Source organism: Oncorhynchus kisutch, linkage group LG26 (assembly GCF_002021735.2).
Source record: "Oncorhynchus kisutch isolate 150728-3 linkage group LG26, Okis_V2, whole genome shotgun sequence".
In the NCBI taxonomy this organism is placed as follows: domain Eukaryota; kingdom Metazoa; phylum Chordata; class Actinopteri; order Salmoniformes; family Salmonidae; genus Oncorhynchus; species Oncorhynchus kisutch.
Window position 1 is genome coordinate 8,967,842 of NC_034199.2, and position 22,919 is coordinate 8,990,760.

The window sequence follows — 22,919 nt, forward strand, 5'->3', positions numbered from 1 at the left end:
GGGTCGTTTCCTTACGTTTCCACCAAAAAAAAGGTGAATGTTTACGAAGACACAGGCCTGGTGGGGAGAGGTCTATTTATTTTCCTGACGATTCTGTAGAGTATTCTGGCATTTCTCCTCCGTGACTCTCACTCAACAGCCATCCATTTGTGCCACGTTTATTTATACATTGCAAACCTTCATCAAGGCTAATTTGATGGGGTAAGAAAAGGGAGAGGGTACAAAAACAATCTTATGAAAACGCAGCTGCTACGAGGGCCCGAGTCTGTCTAAATAAAAAAGACGGCCTCCGAGAAGTACCCTACAATAATATACAAGTGTTCTGCAAGGTCATGGGGAAGGTCGTCCCCATAAATATACAGCAAATTCTTCTATGGTGCACTTTGTGTGGCGGGATATGGCAAAACACAAGCGCCTTAACTGCTCCAAAAGCCCTTTGATTTACAGCAGTTCAGCCATGTTCTGAAAAAGCATTGGCAATAACAATAGCAAACTGATTCACGAAGAAGGAAAAAAAAAACATGTCTAGAGAAGTTATGAAGTTCCTATTTCCCTAAAAGTTAGGGTAATAACATCATACCTGATCAGGGTGTTTGATAAACGTCAGCGTTTAAGAATGAATCCACAGCCCACTGTAATTTCAGACCTGTCACACCAGGGGACGGGGAAAGCTCAATATTTACATTTTTTAACCCTCCATTTTCTGCCGTGATTACAAGAGAGCAATGTCTCTATTACACTGACCCTCAACCCTATCATGTCAGGAAGGAAACCATTATAGTCCTTTATACAGCTGACAAGGCAAGCAATGTCGATGGGGGGGTTAGGTAGCGCAAAGTTTGGCCCGTACGAGTAGACATACCTTTCATTGGGACTGCAGTGCGCCCCAGCAACACACAGCCCCCCATTAGATGCCTTATAACAATGAACCTGGAATCCCAAAAACCGATGAGGCTACAATTAGGATAACCCTGGGGGGGGGGGGGGTTGTGCATTCTGAATAGAATGCATGTCTACTCGTACGATCCACGCTATGCGCTACCTAACCCCCCACCTCGAAAAAGGGAAATTCAGTCGGATTATTTAAAAATAAAAACTACAAGGGGGCCGCAGTGCAATCTGAAGTATTGGGGTGGGTGTAGGATGGGGGAGCTGTCCATCCGAAGACCAGCTGGGAATGGGGGGCTGCTGTTGAGTCTCTACGAGCTAAACCCGTGACGGAGCTGGAACGCCAGACAGAGCCTGGCGCACGCTATGGAGATGAGAGCGCTGGTTTTTCCCGTTTCCCGCTCACCAGCAGCTGGCCTGGGACAGACGACCTCGCCAGAGAAGAGGGATGGGTGAGGGCTGGGGTTGGGAAAAGGGGGGTAGACAGGGCCTTTCTGCATGAGTGACGGGCGAAAACACAGCATCCATCAGAGTCGGGTGGTCAGCTGGGCAGAGAGCTGAGGAAGCAGCTCGCTTGGGCAGAAAGGACCACCCAAAACAGGTCGAGTCGTACAACCCACATCGCTGGAGCATGGACAAGAGGCCTTCACACCGATTCACTATACAAATAGTGACTGTGAGAGCTCTCTTTGGCCAATAAACACGTTCGGGGGAACAGATGAGGGGTAGCAATACGTTACGTCAGACTGGAAGTCATGTTCGAAGTAATGAAAAGCCTATCCATTATGAAATGTGGAGACAACAGTTTATGGTTGAAGCACAGGGAGAGGTAGGGCAGGAGGACAAGGCAGTGGGATGCAGTGTGCCCCCAAAAGGAGGATTTATTTCCAGGGAAGACTCTTAAATTACCCCACAATGGGCATGCAATGTAGTTAAAGGAGTGGTTTACTATTTCTGAAGGAAATCAAAAAATTATGTAAATGGCATGTTATAGAAGGGTGCAGACACTGTGATTTCACTTGTTTTTGAGAACCCTATCCCAGCCGTAAAAGAAACGGACACCCTCTCAGTGTAGCGATGTAGGTCTTTAGATGTTGTACACATGAAATTGTGTCATTCCGAACTTCGATTTTATGCAACTCGAGCAATTTTCCCCTCTAACAGCTGTGCTGCTTCTCTGTGTAGCCTGTGCAGCACAGCTGGTAGAAGAAACCTCTAGAGTCGCACAAAAACGGAACATAACGTTGCGGATTAAGTTTGGAATGACACAATTTCACGTGTACAACATTTAAAGACCTACATCGCTGTACTGAGAAGGTGTTTGTTTCTAAAAGGGCGTATGGTGGGATCCGAAATGATTAACACTGTTGAAAAAGCAAAAATGACTGTATTCAATAATTCAAATACTGAGCTACACTGAATGTACAAAACAATAGGAACACCTGCTCTTTCCATGACATACACTGACCAGGTGAATACATGTGAAAGCTATGATCCCTTATTTATGTCACTGGTTACATCCACTTCAAAATAAGTGTTCACCAACCTTTTCTGAGTCAAGATCATTTTCTGAGTCAAATTGCAAGTCGAGATCTACCACTCAAGATTTTTTTTTTTAACATTACTTAAAAAACGTAAGCCTATGTAACATTAACCAATTAAAAACAGTTCTGTAGCAATGAAGTATGTGCAGTAGACTATAAGCCCAATACAGCATGACTGGCTATTCCCTGCCAATGTTGTTCTCAGACCATTTTGAAATAATATTTTTAAAAAGTGTGTTACTGTATTTGATCACACTGGTAATAGATACTTTGCTGATTACTTGTGAGGCACAGTTGACTGAGCATATTTAGCTTTTTACTGGACTGATGTTCTGCATCTGATGGCCAGTCTGAGGAGAGGGAGGGAGCAGCGGCGAGGCTGCCTCTCCCTCGACTCCCCGTCCCGCCGCTCTCTCACTGAGAGAAGAGGACACAGTCTTTCAGCTGATAGCGAAACTTGCACTGCATCATTTCTGCCTCACGCTGTTACTCCTATGACCAGAGAAAGTGAAATATTCCTTGATATTAAAAAAGATCCAAGTACCTAATAATAACAGCGTAAGCTTATCGGAGCACTTTGCTATAGTCATTCATTGCACCTGCAGTGCTGGTTGTAGCTTGAGTGGAAGTAAGGAGAAGGCCCATTCTATGGCGTATAAAAGTGTTGACAGTGCTGAATAACAACGTAAACAGGAACTTACTCATAAAAACAGAAGCTCTTTGCTGTAAATGTTGAGTCTCTCTCTAGTCATGGTTTTAAAAGTTTTGAAAATCTTTTTTGAATTTTTTTTTGTCTTTGGCTCGAGGAAACTGTGCAGACACTGATCTGAGCTATCTGATTGGCTAGCGCTAGGTCAATAGGTGCACTTGATTTGCTCTCCGGGCCTGCCGGGTAGGCAGAGTGCTACCTTCAGACTCATGAAATGGTTTAAAAATGGGAACACTTTGCCTTCCCAGCACTAGGGCTTGTTGTTTTTACAGAAATGTTTGGTGATCAACTAGGATTCCCTTGGAGATCGACCAGTTGGTGAACACTGGTATAGATGAAGGGAAGGAGACAGGTTAAAGATGGACTTTTAAGCCTTAAGACAATTGAGACATGGATTGTGTATGTGTACCATTCAGATGGTGAATGGGCAAGACAAAATATGTAAGTGCCTTTGAACCGGGTACGGTAGTAGGTGCCAGACGCAGTGGTTTGAGTGTGTCAAGAACTGTAACGCTGCTAGGTTTTTCACGCTCAACAGTTTCCCGTGTGTATTACGAATGGTTCACCACCCAAAGGACATCCAGCCAAATTGACAAAACTGTGGGAAGCATTGAAGTGAACATGGGCCAGCATCCCTGGAATGCTTTTGACAGCTTGTAGTCTATGCCCTGACGAATTGAGGTTGTTGTGAGGGCAAACATGTGTGCAACTTAATATTAGGAAGGTGTGCCTAATGTTTAGTACACTCAATGTATATTGTATGCTCAGTTTAAAAAATATATATTTTATACTAATACAATTGCTCAGAGAACAAAATTTAACCAGTAATATATTTATTTCTCAAATTATTTGACACCCCTTTTTACAATGCCTTTCACCTTCCGAGTATAACACAGACTTTTTCTAAAATGTTTTATGGGATTGGAGAACACATTGGGAAGGATCTTAGACCAATCCCCCTTTCAGCATCCTTCCAGATATTGAAATCCTTCATCTGCCCTTATGGACTGGCCTCGTCAACTTAAACCACAGGATTTCAATGGTTTTCAGGTCAGGAGACAGAGATGGGCATTGCAGAAGGTTGATGTTGTGGCCAATTAAGCATGTCTTTGGGAATTTTTAGGTGTGTTTAGGGTTGTCTTGCTGGAAGATCAACTAGCGGCCAAGTTTCAGTCTCCTGGCAGAGGCAACAAGGTTTTGGGCTAAAATATCCTGGTACTGGGTAAAGTTCATGATGCCGTTGACCTTAACAAGGGCCCTAGGAACAGTGGAAGCAAAATAGCTCCATAACAAAGATCCACCACCATATTTTACAGTAAGTATGGGGTTCTTTTCTGCTCATGCATTCTCATTTCAACACCAAACCTACCATAGGTGTGCGTGACCAAAGAGCTCGATTTTCTCTGAGCAATCGTATTAGTATGAAATAACAATTTCTCAAATAAATTTAGCATTCAATATAGCTGAGTATTTTTAAAATACTTTTTGTTCATCTTTACCAAGGGTGTCAATTTCAGACCCACTTTATTTGGGTGTTTTTGGAGCTTTTGTTCATGTCTTTTGGTTGCCTCCACAGTGCACAGCGAGCAATGACGAAGCCTATCACAGCTGGGGTAAGTTTCTCAAAAACAAAAGTAGTATCTGCACCCTTCTATAACATGCCATTTACATCAAAAATAGAGATGGTCTTCAGAAATAGTAAACCACTCCTTTAACTTAAGTTCAAATCAGTGAGGCTGGCCTGAATGCTTATCCTCGGCCTACAAAATAACTCACATTGCACCCTTTATCACGGATGGAATTTGTGTCTGTGATGTGTACAAATCTTCTCATTAACAGCACAGCGTTATGTCACTCTTCCTCCTTTACTGTAAATTAGCCACGTGCAGAATGTCAGTTACCTATTACCCTATTAATCGCCAATGAGCACAGCTGAATAATGCAACTTCACCACGCTTGTTAAATAACCTACAGGCCAGTGTCTCCGCAGAGGAGGAAGGGGAAGACCAGTGAATTAATAAAATAAAAAAAGTGAAACACTCGAAAAGTTATGCTTTTTAGATAAAACTATACAAAATGTATTCACGTCACCAAATAATGCTTTGTTTCGCAATGAAGGTCTACAGTAGCCTCGCCAGCACTCTGTAAAATCAAATGTTATTTGTCACATGCGCCAAATACAACAGGTGTAGAACTTAGTGAAATGCTTACATTGACTTCAATACAAAACCTAGGAGGCTCCTGGTTCTCACCCCCTTCCATAGACATACACAGCAATTATGACAACTTTCGGAGGACGCCCTCCAACCTACCAGAGTTCGTGCAGCATGAACTGATATGTTGTCCACCCAATCAAATGATCAGAGAATGAATCAATTACTGAAAGGATTCTAGTAGCCATGTTGACTATGACGTTAGCTAATAATGGTGACAATGATGCAGGCTGTTCGTAGCAGTTAAAGGTTATGATATGAAGGTTTGGCTTGGAAAGTTTGTTGTACACTGAAGTCCACAAGCGAAGTGAAAAAGTGAGAGGAGGAAAGCGCGTAGAAGCGAGAAGGAATTATGTGATCTTTAAAAAAAAAAAAAAAAATGTACCTTTATTTTACTAGGCAAGTCTGTTAAGAACAAATTCTTATTTTCAATGACGGCCTAGGAACAGTGGGTTAACTGCCTGTTCAAGGGCAGAACGACAGATTTTGTACCTTGTCAGCTTGGGGATTTGAACTTGCAACCTTTCGGTTACTAGTCCAATGCTCTAACCACTAGGCTACACTGCCGCCCTGCTGTTTATATGTGGCTGCTATGAAAGTGAGCTGCGTTTGCGTGTGATCAGGGGTGTATTCATTCTGAGCCGACTCTTGAAAAACGTTTCTTAAAAACGGAAGCAAAAAATAAAAGTTTTAAAAAAAGAGTCATCCGCCCTCATCTTAAACGGCATCGACCGCCACTGCTTTGGGCAATCACCTTGCTCTCTATTCACTAATGGGCATACATCTTGTTACCCCTCATTACTCTCACTTGCGTCTTACAGCAAACTATCATCGCCGACCATCCACCTCCCCCAGCTTAAGGCTGTCATCAAAACCTCTTTCTCCCAGCTGGTGAGTTTCAATGCCAGCTGCCCAGCATAGGGCTACCTGCCATCCCGGCATCTGGCTATGGGGGCCGTTTATTGGAGACAAGGCCATCTCTCAAACTATTCACTAAACTTTCAAATTTGCATTTTCGTTTCAGTTGTTCATTCAGTTAAGTCTGTACTCACTTCAAGTAAACATTTTTACTGCACTGGGCCTTTAAATCGATGCAGCTCATTCAAATCCATTTTCCATTATAAATTATACAATTCGGTCAGTCTGGGAAAAATAAATATATCTATATACTTTCAAACTGGTTGTTGTGACATGGCGCTAGATAAGCCTAATTTAGATAGCTTTTCGTAACACTTTCTCAGCCAATAACACTTACAAAACACAAAATGTGAAACGAGTGCATTAAATTAGTACACAAAAGGTTGAGACATCTCGCTGATGCAATCAACCCACTTTATGTTGTTGTTTCTCGAGCTCCACTGAAGTGATCAAGATTTTCAATAGGTTTGTGCAATTACACTTCACTCCATTTGCGATATGCTTTCTTTAGCTAATAGACTGTATGCTTTCGGTTTTGTAACCCCACATCCCTAAGGTACTGAATTTCCAGAAATAACAGTTTGTACGCTGATTGAGAGATACGGAAACATCTATAACTGAGTCACAGGAGAGGAATGAGAGTTGTCAGTCGTTATGGCGTCATTGCATTGCCCTCTAGTGGAGATCAAGATCACTACATCTTACCTGGTCTTTGGACTTTGGAGATGATGGTGATGTTTCAAAGTCTTTCTTGGTTTCAAGGATTTTTTTCACCAGCCCACCTGTGGATAAACAAGGTGCAGGAGTTTTAAAAGTGTTGGTAATTTACAGTCCCAATTGATATAAACCAAGTTGTAGAAATACGTACTAGAATTCTTAGCACCTACAAGATCAAATTAAGTGATTGTTTGGCTTGTAAAATTGCTTACCATGCTTCTCATCGCCTTGAAGTCCCACTGAAGGATCCTGTAGAGAACAAAATAGTGGCGTAACAATAAAACATATTTAGAATGAACAATGCTGATGCCCTCTTCTCTTGGTTGCAACTTATAGTAGTTATCCATTTTAGGGCCTGAAATATGTTTCTATATGTTTTACTTCCAACATTGAACCATGAGAGCTTGGGCCTGGATGTGCAAAAACTAATAGAGGTATGGCATTCTCAAATCTATTTTTCATAACGTAACGGAAGTTTAGATACGAGTTTTAATGACTCCAACCTAAGTGTATTTCAACCACTCCACAAATTTCTTGTTAACAAACTATAGTTTGGCATGTTGGTTAGGACATCTACTTTGTGCATGACACAAGTCATTTTTCCAACAATTGTTTACAGACAGATTATTTCACTTATAATTCCAGTGGGTCAGAAGTTTACATACACTAAGTTGTCTGTGCCTTTAAACAGCTTGGATAATTCCAGAAAATGATGTCAAGGCTTTAGAAGCTTCTGATAGGCTAATTGACATAATTTGAGTCAATTGGAGGTGTACCTGTGGATGTATTTCAAGGCCTACCTCCAAACTCAGTGCCTCTTTGCTTGACATCATGGGAAAATCAAAAGAAATCAGCCAAGACCTCAGAAAAAAATTGTATACCTCCACAAGTCTGGTTCATCCTTGGGAGCAATTTGCAAACACCTGAAGGTACCACCTTCATCTGTACAAACAATAGTACGCAAGTATAAACACCAAGGGACCACGCAGACTTCATTCCACTCAGGAAGGAGAGGCATTCTGTCTCCTAGAGACTAACGTACTGTGGTGCGAAAAGTGCAAATTAATCCCAGAACAACAACAAAGGACCTTGTGAAGATGCTGGAGGAAACAGGTACAAAAGTATCTATAGCCACATTAAAACGAGTCCTATATCAACATAACCTAAAAGGCCGCTCAGCAAGGAAGAAGCCACTGCTACAAAACCGCCATAAAAAAGCCAGACTACGGTTTGCAACTGCACATGAGGACAAAGATCGTACTTTTTGGAGTAATGTCCTATGGTCTGATGAAACAAAAATAGAACTGTTTGGCCATAATGACCATCGTTATGTTTGGCCATAATGACTAACATGAATTGTAAAATATTGTTAATAAATGGTCTAGATTGAAATTTAACAATCTGTTTAATAATTATTTTTCTACGTGTGCATTTCCTGGGCCTGTGAAGGCCGAGTTTACAATTGCATAAAGTTTTTGTTTGGAGAAAAAATGGGGAAGCTTGCAAGCCGAAGAACACCATCCCAACTGTGAAGCAAGGGGGTGGCAGCATCATGTTGTGGGGGTGCTTTGCTGCAGGAGGGACTGGTGCACTTCACAAAATAGATGGCATCATGAATCTGGAAAATTATGTGGATATATTGAAGCAACATCTCAAGACAATCAGGAAGTTAAAGCTTGGTCGCAAATGGCCGAAACGTTTGACCCAAGTTAAGCAATTTAAAGGCAATGCTACCAAATACAAATTGAGTATGTAAACTTCTGACCCACTGGGAATGTGATGAAAGAAATAAAAGCTGAAATAAATTACTCTCTCTCCTACTTTTCTCACATTTCACATTCTTAAAATAAAGTGGTGATCCTAACTGACCTAAAACAGGGAATTTTTACTCGGATTAAATGTCAGGAATTACGAAAAACGGAGTTTAAATGTAAGTAAACTTCCGACTTCAACTGTATGTGCTCCCTCACCATCTCCATGTCGGGCATGTCGGGGGGAGGAGGGGCAGCCTCCTGCACCACAAACTGCTCATCTTCATCCTCCTCCTCATCCTCAGAGAGCTTCTTCCCCTCCATTATGACAGCTGCTGGGGGCTTGGCACTGGTCAGCCTGCAACACACACATAGGGCTTAGAGGGGGCAATGGAGCAAAGCACATACAGTGGGGCAAAAAAGTATTTAGTCAGCCACCAATTGTGCAAGTTCTCCCACTTAAAAAGATGAGAGAGGCCTGTAATTTTCATCATAGGTGCACTTCAACTATGACAGACAAAATGAAAAAAAAAATCCAGAAAGAAAAAGAAAAAAATCCATTGTAGGATTTTTAATGAATTTATTTGCAAATTATGGTGGAAAATAAGTATTTGGTCACCTACAAACAAGCAAGATTTCTGGCTCTCACAGACCTGTAACTTCTTTTTTAAGAGGCTCCTCTGTCCTCCACTCGTTACCTGTATTAATGGCACCTGTTTGAACTTGTTATCAGTATAAAAGACACCTGTCCACAACCTCAAACAGTCACACTCCATCATTTGCAAATGAATTCATTAAAAATCCTACAATGTGATTTTCTGGAGTTTTTTTCTCTCATTTTGTCTGTCATAGTTGAAGTGTACCTATGATGCAAATGACAGGCCTCTCTCATCTTTTTAAGTGGGAGAACTTGCACAATTGGTGGCTGACTAAATACTTTTTTGCCCCACTGTATAATTTTCTCGGGCCCGGGTTCAGTTGCTAAACATTGTGAAACTTTGCAGATAAAAATGTCATGGAATAGAGCTGACGTGAGTCCTAAATCTACATTTTTTCCCTCAATCATACATTTTGAAAAGTTCCAAAATGTGACCTGAATGCAGTGCTGCTATGCTGACAACTGTATCATTCATAGTGACACAGGAAGTAAAAAGTATGAAGGGAGGTCACCGTTCGGCCGGGGTCACGTCAGCATAGCTCTCCTGTCTCTTGAACCGAGGAGGGGCGGGCCGTGCGCTGTTGGGCCGAGGTATCCTTCGGTTGCTGGTTGGGAAGATGAGAAAGTCAAGCCACACTAATGAATGATCAACCACAGTCAGAGTAATGGGGAATATTTAAGATTAATAAAGTTCATATTTAGTTAAGAGTAAATAACACAATGCTTAGCATATTTATATGTTTTCCCTTTCTGTAACACACATTTCAATTGTTCTATTTGTGACACGGGTTGATGGTCACTTGACTCTAGACTGTTATTGATTAAACTCATCCTGTCGATAGTGATTGACGTCCGGCTGACGGTACACTTAACAGACGGCACACTGATATTATATTGATGACCTTATGAGCATTGTTTGATTCTGTAGCAGCTGGCAAAGTCAGTCTTTTGTTGTGGCTTTGTACAAGCCTCTCTGGGTGGTATTTACAGAACATTTGGTACTGTGTGATTAGAGGGCCCGTTAGACATTTTCTATGCTGGAGGGTGTTTTCCATGTTGCAACTTGTATTAAACCAACTTGATTTATGATAGACCATATATCCTCTACTGCTCTCCTTTCTGTTCACCTGGAAATTCCTTTAACAGTCAGTAAACCCCACTCTCTCTCACCAATATTATACATAGCAGGGTCTCTCAAAGCTGATCATGGGGACACACTGTGTATGCTGTATTGTACTCTAATTGAGCATCAATTCAACACCAGGAATTAGCCATCAGATTGGTTGGTTCAGAAGAACCATTTAACCAAGAAACTCTGGGAATCACATGTCTTCAAAGAATCACAGATATTCAAAGCCAGATAGATAGGATCAGAACAGTGTGAAAAGTTACTGCGTTTAGTTAGAACAATTATTCACATACTAGCCAGTTCATTCAGTCTAATTGGAGTAGCTGGTTGTAGTGAGAACATGAAAATAAGAGTGGTCCCCAGAATGAGAGTTGAGAAACCCTACTCTATTGGGACCTCAATTGCAACACTAACCATTCAGTCAGTCACTCAGTCTACCATGGGATAGCATGTGTTTGATGTTACGCTGAGAAGAATGTAATTGAGAGTGGGGACTAGCAGAGCAATTTGTTGTGGTGTAAAAGAGAGAGAAAGTGGCTAATCAAATGTAATGAGGGGGTTGAGAATACACAGGTGTGTGTCCCAAATGACACCCTATTCACTAGATTTAGTGCACTACTTTTGACCTGGGCACTCTGTAGGGAATAGGGTGCCATTTGGGACACAGACAGTGTTAAGTGCGCCCGTTGAGTGCGGCGGGTTGATCAAAAAGGAGAAAGTGGAGGGTTTGCATCAGTGAATGGAGTTTTGTTTTTGTAGCATGTTTCGAAACTCTTTCTATCCCACAGAGAAGAAATTGGCCAAAACTTCAGTTTTAAGCAGTGAGGTTATGGGAGAGACCATTTCAATTGTTGCTGACTGTGCAAATTGAGCGGTGCCCTCAACAGGGCATACAATTAACACTTGACAAATGTGGGTAGATTTTAGGTATTGGCGGGTACGAATGTCTATTTCACCAGACACTTAGGTGGGTGGTCAATTTGCAGGGCTCTATATTGCGAGCATTACATGTCAAAAGCCAAGTAAGGGCACATGTGCAAGTTGTGATGTATAGCAGAGAAATGCTGCAGTAGCTGTTTTCAAAGTATTTCTGCCGTTTTGTTTCATAACTGCAACACCGCATGGCTGGAGAGCTGTGCGCAGGGAGTTAAGTGCAGATAGATTTATTTTTGGAGGCGCTGCACACAGGCTTAACAGTTGGTCTAATTTACTCGAAAGTCTACAAAAGTAAGACTGTCCTCATATTTCTTGACTATTTCAAATGTTTTGTTCATAAGCTCGGTTGTTTTTCCATGTTTGATTGAGTCTGCTGCTTCAACTGATAAAGAGACACATCTACTACTAGTCAGTTCCAAAATCTCACACACACAGACATCTTGAGTGGCCCCCTTACCACGGTAACCTACCGCCCTCAAAGGAGCAGCTGAACATTTTGTCTCATCTGATATTTTGGTTAAAATGAAATTACTTTCTTACCAATACATTTCTTGTTTTAGAAACATTAAAGCAAGGTCATCTTTTTTTTTTTTTATTATTTAAAAAAATGTAATTATGGTCCCAAAAATATTTTTGCTGGTAAATGTTTATTTTTATTTTTTTAAATCGACCTGAAACAGTGGCTGGTTGACCAAAAATAAAAATGTTAGGCCATGGCCCTCAAACCCTGCTAATTTGCTTAAATCAACTGTCAAACGCCACACAGACCTGTGGGCCATGTGGGCTGGCACTGCGTCTGTGGCATCGCCGTTCTCCAGGGGGACCGGCCTCTCTGCCAACGGAGTGTCTCCATCTACAACAACACAAGGTGATGCTGACATGAGAACTCACATCTTTCATTGGAACTTACAATCGATGGACTTGAAAGCAAGAAATGCTGATGGCTAGGGCTTATAGAACAGAGACACATAAAAAATGTCCACCCTGGATCACTAAATGAAAAAGACACCAGCGCCATCTACTGAGAGATGGTATAGGTGCAGTGAGAGAAATACTCACCTCCTTCACCGTCAGACTCTTCCGGAAAAGAGGCGACAAAAAAAGTATTAGATTTTTTTCCTTCTCTCTACTCATATTATTGTGTAAACAGAAGTACGACTTTAGTGAAAGGCTAGAAAGCTGGGATATTTGAGAGGAGCAGAGAGGTTTTTACCTTGTTGGGCTCCTGCTTTGGGCATGCGCCTCTGCCCCTTAGCAGATGAAGGCCGGGGTATTCTGGCTGGACTGTCAGACTGAGGAGAGGAGGAGAGAAGGGAAGAGAGATGGAGGAGGAGAGTAGAAGAGAGGATGACTGAATAAGTGTCCCCCATTCATGTTTATGAGTGCACACACACTTATAAACATGCAGGGTCATTCTAAGAAAAAGGACATAGGCAGCCCCGTTTTGAAAATAAGAGGTTACCTGCTTGTCTGTGACTTCTGCGGCCTATTAAAAAAAAGAAAACATAGGGTAAACATTTGATTAGCAATTGAATCCAGGCGTGTCCGAAACTTCCACCAAACGGCGCTACAATGGAAGTAAAGCAGTAGGAAACCAAGCTCCTATGGTAAATGGCATAGCACTATTTCCAAAGCATGGCCAGCTACGCTAGGCAACCGTAGTAAAACACTCATACCGTACTACACAGTTTACCCTTCCCAGTTCTATGCTTTATAGCTCTAGCGAGCTAGACTAGGGAGCATTAGGCTAGAAGGACACGGAAGAGATACCTCTTCAGCTGTATCAATAGGCTCCAGTGGAAGCTTCCAGTGGTAAAGGAGCACAGAAATCAACCATTATCACACTGATAGCACCATAGAAATAGCCTACATAAGTATAATATAATATAATATTGTCGAATATGTAAAAAGCCAAATGTATCTATTTCTAAGGATGGCAATTTCATCCTGGTCTATGGCCATGCGGTACTAGCACGAGTGGTCTATGGTAGCTAAGTCAAATCTGTCACACAACTAAAGCACATTCAACATCAGTTCATGAATGTGGTGAGAGTCTATAGCCGTCTCAGAAAATGTGGAGACTTCTTTATCCATCTCTGGTGGTTTAACCTCCTGGTTTTACTGAATGAAGAGTGCTGTAGATTACAGCAGTTTTTGAAAAATGTGGATCAAAAACCTATATATGCAATTTAGCAGACACTTTTATCCAAAGTGACTTACAGTCATGCGTACATACATTTTACGTATGGGTGGTCACAGGAATCGAACCTAATACCCTGGCGTTACAAGCACCATGTTCAACTAACTGAGCTACAATGGACCACAATCCTAATCTGATGTATTCTATCCTAGCAACAAGCAAAGCTGAAGAGCCCTTGAAATGAAGCAAGCGAGCGATTTAGCATCCACTAACCAGACAGAGCAATTACAGCAAAGATTGATACAAATAAATGTATCAAATTTGATTTGTCACGCTTCGTAAACAACAGTGAAATGCCTACTTATGGGCCATTCCCAACAACGCAGAGAAAAACAATAGAAAAATAACAACAAGGAATAAACATATATATAACTTAGCTATATACACAGGGTACTAGTGCAGAGTCGATGTGCAGGGGTACAAGGGAATTGAGGTAGATATGTACATATAGGTAGGGTTAGTGACTAGACAACGGGATAGATAATGAACAGTAGCAGCAGCATAAGTGAGGAGTCAAGAAAGTTAGTGACAAAAAGGGTCAACGTAGATAGTCCGGGTAGTTATTTGGTTAAATATGTAGCAGTCTTATGGCTTGGGGGTTCTGTTCGATCCAGACTTGGTGCATCGGTATTGCTTGTAGTGCAGTGTTTAGGGATTTCCTGGCACCGCCTGATATAGTGGTCTTGTATGGTAGGGAGATTGGTCCCAATGTACTGGGCCGTACACACTACCCTCTGTAGTGCAGTTTCCGTGATGCCAGTCCAGTTGCTCTCAATGGTGCAGCTGTATAACTTAAGGATCTGAGGGCCCATGCCAAATCTTTTCAGACTCCTTATTGCGTATGAATAATAGGGGGCAATGAAGTACTATCGTCCGCAGTCATAATTACAGTAGGCAATCGGTATACTGACATACTGAGAGCAATGAAACAAATGACCCTGTCTTAAATGCAACCAATAGCATAGCCCAATGAAAAGAGTGGAGACACAGATTGCACAATGAGGAAATGACAGAAATTGTATTTTAAAATATTGTGAAAGGCCTATTAGCTGTGGCCTGCTGTTCATTGACAGCCACAACTAATCAGCTGTTTGACATGTCGCGCGTGCTGCCTGACTGTAGGCCTACGCGCTCCTGACGTGATACAACACAATCCACAACAATTGTTTAAAATAAGCAATTGATCCTCTCCGGGTAAATTATGCTCTCTGGTGTAGTAATTTCAATGAATTAATTAATTTCTGTACAGACATGAGTCATTTAATTATATAACATGGTACATTTATTTCAATTTACCTGCAGAACCTCCAGCACCCTTCCCGCGGCTATTTTCTTCCATGCGCTGTGCTCTCCCAAAGGCCAAATAAATCCACACTTACTATTAATTATAAATTCAATGAATAGTGGTCAGTAACCCCATAGGAGGTTATTGCGTATGTGAATCATTTCACTAAGTCAATGAACAAGTGTTTATCAAATAATGTATTTATCCTGTTTAGCCAATAGTGGTTTTATCTATACTGTTATAAATTCAAAAAGGCACTCGCACATCTGAGCTCTTTTTTTTTTTTGCAGGTGCATGGCAACAGTTGAATAAAATGAGAAAAAAGTTGACAACCGCACACTGCTCTTGATAGTATCACTGCTCCTTAATAAGCTTTACGTATTGGCCTCGAGACCTTCGTCAGAACTTTTGTGAGTTTTCTTTAAATTAGCCACAGTAAAAAAATCCCAAAGGTTCTGACGAAGGCCGTGAAGCCGATAAGGTATCTTCAAAAGCAAATTTAAGTAGGACCATCCGGTTGCTCCGGTTGCTCTGCTCAAACCATGGGGCGGCAGCGTAGCCTAGTGGTTAGAGCATTGGACTAGTAACCAGAAGGTTGCAAGTTCAAACCCCCGAGCTGACAAGGTACAAATCTGTCGTTCTGCCCCTGGACAGGCAGTTAACCCATTGTTCCCAGACCGTCATTGAAAATAAGAATATGTTCTTAACTGACTTGCCTGGTTAAATAAAGGTAAAATAAAAAAATTACGCTATTCTCATCACCCTATTGGGGAACCTTCGATACGGCTGGCTAGTCGATCCAGGGCGAATGGAGGGAAAATCAGAACGGTTCAGGACTACACGACAAGTCACCGGATAACAGACAACTACGAAGAAGGACAAATGGAGACAAGATGCTTGAACCATTTTGGACAATCAGGGCCTTACAAGCGTGCCGCAAAAAGGCCCAACCCCCTTTCCAAGGCTGGCCCGTTTACCGAGAGATCCCAGGCAAACCCAGGCATTTCACGTCAATACATTCATGATTTCTTGCTCAAAGTGGGCGGCGGTTCGTGTGCAAATATATGGTTATTGTAGGTGAGAGTCGTTTTTGAATGTGGCAATGTTGTGTCTCTGTCGTTCTCTCCATCTCTTCTTTAACAAGTATCAATGTTTTCATTCCGCTAGGGACCTGTTTTCAGCATATTACATCTCCAGTCAATAACCGGTGCAGTGTGTGTGTTTATCCTGTGTTCCCATTTAATTAGTTGGTAAATAAATAATTAAACAAATTTGTGTAGTACTGAATCACAAGTAAGGCTTGGTTTTTGCAGATGCATGAAGGCTGTTCAGAATGGTGATATGATACGAGGTTATGGTTAATAAGTTGACTGTTCACAAATAGGTAAAGACCTTCTAGAGTTTAATTTTGGAGATGGTAACTCTTTAAAGAACTGCTCCCATGGTGCCCCAGATCCTAATGAGTTAATTGTTACATTATTAATTTAAAAATAGGGTAACAATTAAATATATAGTTGATCTAATTAACTGTCTTCAGATTAACCTGACACATGCTGAAACAGGAAAGGGCCTTCCCCAAACTGTTGCCACAAAGTTGGAATCACAGAATCGTCTAGAAGGTCAATGTATGCTGTAGTGTTAAGATTTCCCAACACTGGAACTAAGGGGCCTAACCCGAACCATGAAAAAACATCCCCAGACAATTATTCCTACTCCATCAAACTTTACAGTTGGTAGTATTCATTGGTGCATCCGCCAAACCCAGATTCGTCCTGAGAACATGTTTCCACTGCTCTGGAGTCCAATGGCGGCAAGCTTTATACCACTCCAGCTGTCGCATGGCATTGCGCATGGTGATCTTAGGCTTGTGTGCGGCTGCTCGTTCTTGTGCCGATGTTGCTTCCAGAGGCAGTTTGGAACTCGGTAATAAGTGTTGGAACCGAGACTAGTCAAAGTCCAGACCTAAACGTGATTGAGATGTTATAGCAGGGACAAAAATTTGCAGGCCATGCTTGAAAACCCATAAATGTTGCTGAGTTGAAGCAGTTGTGCATGGAAGAGTGGGCCAAAATTCCTCCGCAGTGATGTTAGAGACTGATCAACAACCACAGGAAGTGTTTGGTTGCAGTTAAAAGGTGGCACAACAAGTTATTTATTGACTGTAATAATAAAATACTTTCTCATACAGGGGCATTGGGTTTTGCACAACTTTGTTTATTAGATACTTATTTCATGTAAGACATTTGTGTGTTAGTTGTTCACTAAAAGGTTCCCTTTATCTAATATTAGGTTTTGGTTGAAGATCTGATAACCTTCAGTGTAACAAAAAATAATTGCAAAAACTATTTAAATCAGAACAGGGGCAAATACTTTGTCATGACCCTGTATCTCCTACTAACGCTATAGTATTTTAGCATAAGTATTTGATGATAATGATGGGGACCTGTTCGTCGTAGTTTGTTTATAACGGCACTGTGATTGACATTAAAAACACTTTTTTTGGTTTGGGATTTTTTTAAATAACATTAACAAGCCCAACTTCCCAACACCCCTAATGCATGTACAGTGCCTTCGGAAAGTATTCAGACATTTTGACTTATTCCACAATGGATTAAATAAAACTTATTCCTCAGCAATCTATACACAATACCCCATAATGACAAAGTGACATTCTAGCAAATGTATTAAAAATAACAAATAAATAAGGTATTTCTACATAAGTATTCAAACCCTTTGCTATGCGACTCGAAATTGACCTCCGGTGCACCCTGTTTCAATTGATTATCATTGAGATGTTTCTACAACTTGACTGGAGTCCACCTGTGGTAAATTTAAATGATTGGACATGATTTGCGAAGGCACACCTGTCTATATAAAGTCCCACAGTTGACAGTGCATGTCAGAGCATAAACTATGAGGTTGAAAGAATTCCGAGACAGGATTGTGTCGAGGCACAGACCTGGGGAAGGGTAACAAAACATTTCCGCAGCATTGAAGGTCCCCAAGAACACAGTGGCCTCCATCATTCTGAAAAGGAAGAGGTTTGGAACCACTAAGACTCTTCCTTGAGCTTGCCTCCCAGCCAAACTGAGCAATCGGGGGAGAAGGATTTGGTCAGGGAGGTGACCAAGAACCCGATGGTCACTCTGACAGAGCTCCAGAGTTCCTCTGTGGAGATGGGAGAACCTTCAAGAAGGACAACAATCTCTGCAGCACTCCACCAATCAGGCCTTTATGGTAGAGTGGCCAGACAGAAGCCACTCCTCAGTAAAAGGCACATGACAGCCTGCTTGGAGTTGGCCAAAATGCACCTAAATACTCTCAGGTCTGATCAAACCAAGATTGAACTATTTGGCCTGAATGCCAAGCGTCACGTCTGGAGGAAACCTGGCACTATCCCTACGGTGAAGCATGGTGGTGGCAGCATCATGTTGTGGGGTTCTTTTTCAGGGGCAGGGACTGGGAGACTAGTCAAGATTGAGGCAAAGATGAATGGAGCAAAATACACAGAAATCATTGATGAAAAGCGCTCCGGAGCAGGTTAGGACCTCAGACTGGGGCGAAGGTTCACCTTTCAACAGGACAATGACCCTAAGCACACAGTCAAGACAACGCAGGAGTGGCTTCGGGACAAGTCTCAATTTCCTTGAGTGGCCCAGCTCTGGAGAGACCTGAAAATAGCTGTACAGCAACACTCCCCATCCAACCTGACAGAGCTTGATAGGATCTGCAGAGAAGAATGTGAGAAACACCCCAAATACATGTGTCTCAAGCTTGTAGCATCATACCCAAGAATTTGGGATACTTATTTAAAATGTGGTATTTGGGTTTATTTTTTATTTATTTAATAAATTAGGAAACATTTCTAAAAAACAGTTTTTGCTTTGTTATTATGGGGTATTGTGTGTAGATTGATGGGGGAGGGACAATTTTAGAATAAGGCTGTAATGTAATACGTAACCGTATTCTTTGTATTTTGGTTATCAGTAAAAAAAAACTCAGCAGGCTTAACTTGCCGACTGCCATAAAATGCCACAAATTGTTTGTCTTTCACTGAAACAATGGAGAGGAACCAAAAATATAAGTTTGAGGCTACTAGAATTCTTTGCAGTTTGGTTGTATTCATTTTTTATTTGATCACCTACCCAAATGGAGCAATCTCAGAGCAGGCTCAACAATCTCAGAGCAGGCTCAACAATCTCAGAGCAGGCTCAACTTGCACGACTGCTCAGTTCACTTGCACTAGGCAATAGGGCAAGCCTTAGCCCTTTACATTCTTACCCGTACATGGGTTGAAAATGGCAGATTTGGACACTGATAAACACCTAAATTGGAACGCAGTGGCAGTACAGTAACATGCAATACATGATGTCAGAGTTGTGTCTCTTCGCAGTGATCTATGGGTTTTGATTGACAGTCGTTGTGAGCACCCCACGCAAAGTGACCCCCATCGCTCCTGCTAATTGGGCAACCTTTACAAATGTTTTGTTGAGTGAGGCAAATGCTGTAAATTAGGAGGACTATGGATTTTGAAAGATGAGACATTGAGGATTATAATAAATACTGCTTTGACTTCACATTTCCATATCATAAAACTCATAAATGTCATATACAGTGTCAACGTTTGTGATCACGATGTTTGATGTACAGTTACAAGATGACATTGCGTCATATCCTGGGTTGTTCTGAACAGAAAAGGCCTACGTTTGTCTATTGTGAAGAAAATATTCAGTGGCACACGCACTTGAATGCACTCATGACTAGGGCTGTTGACTGTATTACTGCCACACGGGCAGTCATGAGTCATGACTGCAGTAAAAAATGTGTTAGTAGTACCCAACTCACTAACAATCATCAGGTCACTAATGGCCTGGTATTCAGGACTCCATTGTCCCTCTATCCACTCCGACATCAACACAAACGCATAAAAAAATCCCAAACATTTATCATCAAAACAGTATGTGCTGGGCCTCCCGGGTGGCGCAGTGGTTAATGGCGCTGTACTGCAGCGCCAGCTGTGCCAGCAGAGTACCTGGGTTCGCGCACCGATGCACAATTGGCCTAGCGTCGTCCGGGTTAGGGAGGGCTTGGTCGGTAGGGATGTCCTTGTCTCATCGCGCACCAGCGACTCCTGTGGCGGGCCGGGCGCAGTGCGCGCTAACCAAGGTTGCCAGGTGCACGGTGTACCCTCCGACACATTGGTGCGGCTGGCTTCCGGGTTGGATGCGCGCTGTGTTAAGAAGCAGTACGGCTGGTTGGGTTGTGTATCGGAGGACGCATGACTTTCAACCTTCCTCTCTCCCGAGCCTGTATGGGAGTTGTAGCGATGAGACAAGATAGTAGCTACTACAACAATTGGATACCACGAAATTGGAGAGAAAAAGGGGTAAAAAATTATAATAATTTTAAAAAAAAACAGTATGTGCTTTTAAAACTCACTGTGATTGATCAATTTGAAGAAAGAAGTTCAACAATAGGTTAAAACATGGTCCTTGTGGATGTTGTTTCAAAGCCTAACAAAACGAAATGGACAGATTTTTCTAAGGTGATAATTCAAAAACACCCTTATGCATATTAGAGATTATGCATAACCATAGGCATATATATATATATATATATATATAAAAAATCCTGAATTAAAATAATGATTGTGCCGTTATACAATACATAACCAACCGTATATTACACATGCAGAAAAACATTTTTTTAAATACTGATTTAAGATATCTTTGGTACAGTTGGTTTAGCCTAAATTAAACTCATTCAGATTTATCCAACAATTATAGTGAATTTGTTTTAGATTTTGAATAGCCTAGTAATAGGACTTTTTTTCCCTTCACAATTACGACTGGCACATTACCTTTAGCTACAGAATATCTCACCACATCTCCTCTACTCTCTCCTTCATTCCTTTCTTCAGCACGCAGAGAGAGGGGCTGTCAACAGCTTTTATTTTTCTTAAATTTAAACTAGGCAAGTCAGTTAAGAACAAAATCTTATTTACAAATGATGGCCCGGACGACGCTGGGCCAACTGTGTGCCACCCTATGGGACTCCGAATCACGGCCGGGTGTGATACAGCCTTTAATCAAACCAGGGTCTGTAGTGATGCCTCTAGCACTGAGATGCAGTGCCTTAGACCACTGCACCACTGGGGAGCTTAATGAAATATGTTTAGTTGTGAATACATATTATGATCGTTGTTCCCGAACAGATTTCACTTGGTTTCCCAAATTAAGCACTGGGTAGCTGCAGGAACAGGGTTGGAGAGCCCATGGCACACAGAGTTTGGGTGGAATATCACCTGTGGCACAGCGAAATTACCGGAGTAGCCTACTCAACATGAGCGAAAAACGTCCCGGCGGGAAAGTGGCCTCTATTCAACATTCCAGTGCATATGGACTACATGTCCTTTTTTTCTCTTAACCGTTTGATAACGGGCCACATTAAATCAAAACTAATTTGACATATTAATAAAAACAAGATTAAATTGAGAAGTCTGATGGATGAAAATATGATCACTTGATGAGAGAACAGCGTGTGCATCCTGAGGCAAGGAACAGAGCGCAAGCTTTTTTGTTGTTGAGACTTTTAAATCATCAATAGCCTATAGGATGCATCATGCAGCCCATATATATGTATATATACAGTGCCTTGCGAAAGTATTCGGCCCCCTTGAACTTTGCGACCTTTTGCCACATTTCAGGCTTCAAACATAAAGATATAAAACTGTGGGACACAATCATGAAGTGGAACGACATTTATTGGATATTTCAAACTTTTTTAACAAATCAAAAACTGAAAATTGGGCGTGCAAAATTATTCAGCCCCCTTAAGTTAATACTTTGTAGCGCCACCTTTTGCGGCGATTACAGCTATAAGTCGCTTGGGGTATGTCTCTATCAGTTTTGCACATCGAGAGACTGAAATGTTTTCCCATTCCTCCTTGCAAAACAGCTCGAGCTCAGTGAGGTTGGTTAGAGCATTTGTGAACAGCAGTTTTCAGTTCTTTCCACAGATTCTCAATTGGATTCAGGTCTGGACTTTGACTTGGCCATTCAAACACCTGGATATGTTCATTTTTGAACCATTCCATTGTAGATTTTGCTTTATGTTTTGGATCATTGTCTTGTTGGAAGACAAATCTCCATCCCAGTCTCAGGTCTTTTGCAGACTCCATCAGGTTTTCTTCCAGAATGGTCCTGTATTTGGCTCCATCCATCTTCCCTGTCCCTGCTGAAGAAAATCTGGCCCAAACCATGATGCTGCCACCACCATGTTTGACAGTGGGGATGGTGTGTTCAGGGTGATGAGCTGTGTTGCTTTTAGGCCAAACATAACGTTTTGCATTGTTGCCAAAAAGTTCAATTTTGGTTTCATCTGACCAGAGCACCTTCTTCCACATGTTTGGTGTGTCTCCCAGGTGGCTTGTGGCAAACTTTAGACGACACTTTTTATGGATATCTTTCAGAAATGGCTTTCTTCTTGCCACTCTTCCATAAAGGCCAGATTTGTGCAATATACTGATTGTTGTCCTATGGACAGTCTCTCCCACCTCAGCTGTAGATCTCTGCAGTTCATCCAGAGTGATCATGGGCCTCTTGGCTGCATCTCTGATCAGTCTTCTCCTTGTATGAGCTGAAAGTTTAGAGGGACGGCCAGGTCTTGGTAGATTTGCAGTGGTCTGATACTCCTTCCATTTAAATATTATCGCTTGCACAGTGCTCCTTGGGATGTTTAAAGCTTGGGAAATATTTTTGTATCCAAATCCGGCTTTAAACTTCTTCACAACAGTATCTCGGACCTGCCTGGTGTGTTCCTTGTTCTTCATGATGCTCTCTGCGCTTTTAAAGGACCTCTGAGACTATCACAGTGCAGGTGCATTTATACGGAGACTTGATTACACACAGGTGGATTGTATTTATCATCATTAGTCATTTAGGTCAACATTGGATCATTCAGAGATCCTCA

At 41.7% G+C, this 22,919-nt stretch overlaps 1 protein-coding gene across 2 annotated transcripts in view; it reads right to left on the bottom strand.

Annotated features, from left to right (window-relative positions):
* traf3ip1 (TNF receptor-associated factor 3 interacting protein 1) overlaps positions 1–22,919 on the bottom strand; it is a 43,683-nt gene that overhangs the window by 8,571 nt on the left and 12,193 nt on the right. For both annotated transcript variants that reach the window (XM_031806011.1, XM_020461752.2), the window contains 8 exons: positions 12,926–12,949; positions 12,677–12,755; positions 12,523–12,540; positions 12,232–12,316; positions 9,911–10,003; positions 8,960–9,098; positions 7,202–7,238; positions 6,978–7,054 (listed from right to left, as the gene is read on the bottom strand). In XM_031806011.1, coding sequence (XP_031661871.1) covers positions 6,978–7,054; positions 7,202–7,238; positions 8,960–9,098; positions 9,911–10,003; positions 12,232–12,316; positions 12,523–12,540; positions 12,677–12,755; positions 12,926–12,949 — 552 coding nt within the window. The remainder of the gene's footprint in view (positions 1–6,977; positions 7,055–7,201; positions 7,239–8,959; positions 9,099–9,910; positions 10,004–12,231; positions 12,317–12,522; positions 12,541–12,676; positions 12,756–12,925; positions 12,950–22,919) is intronic.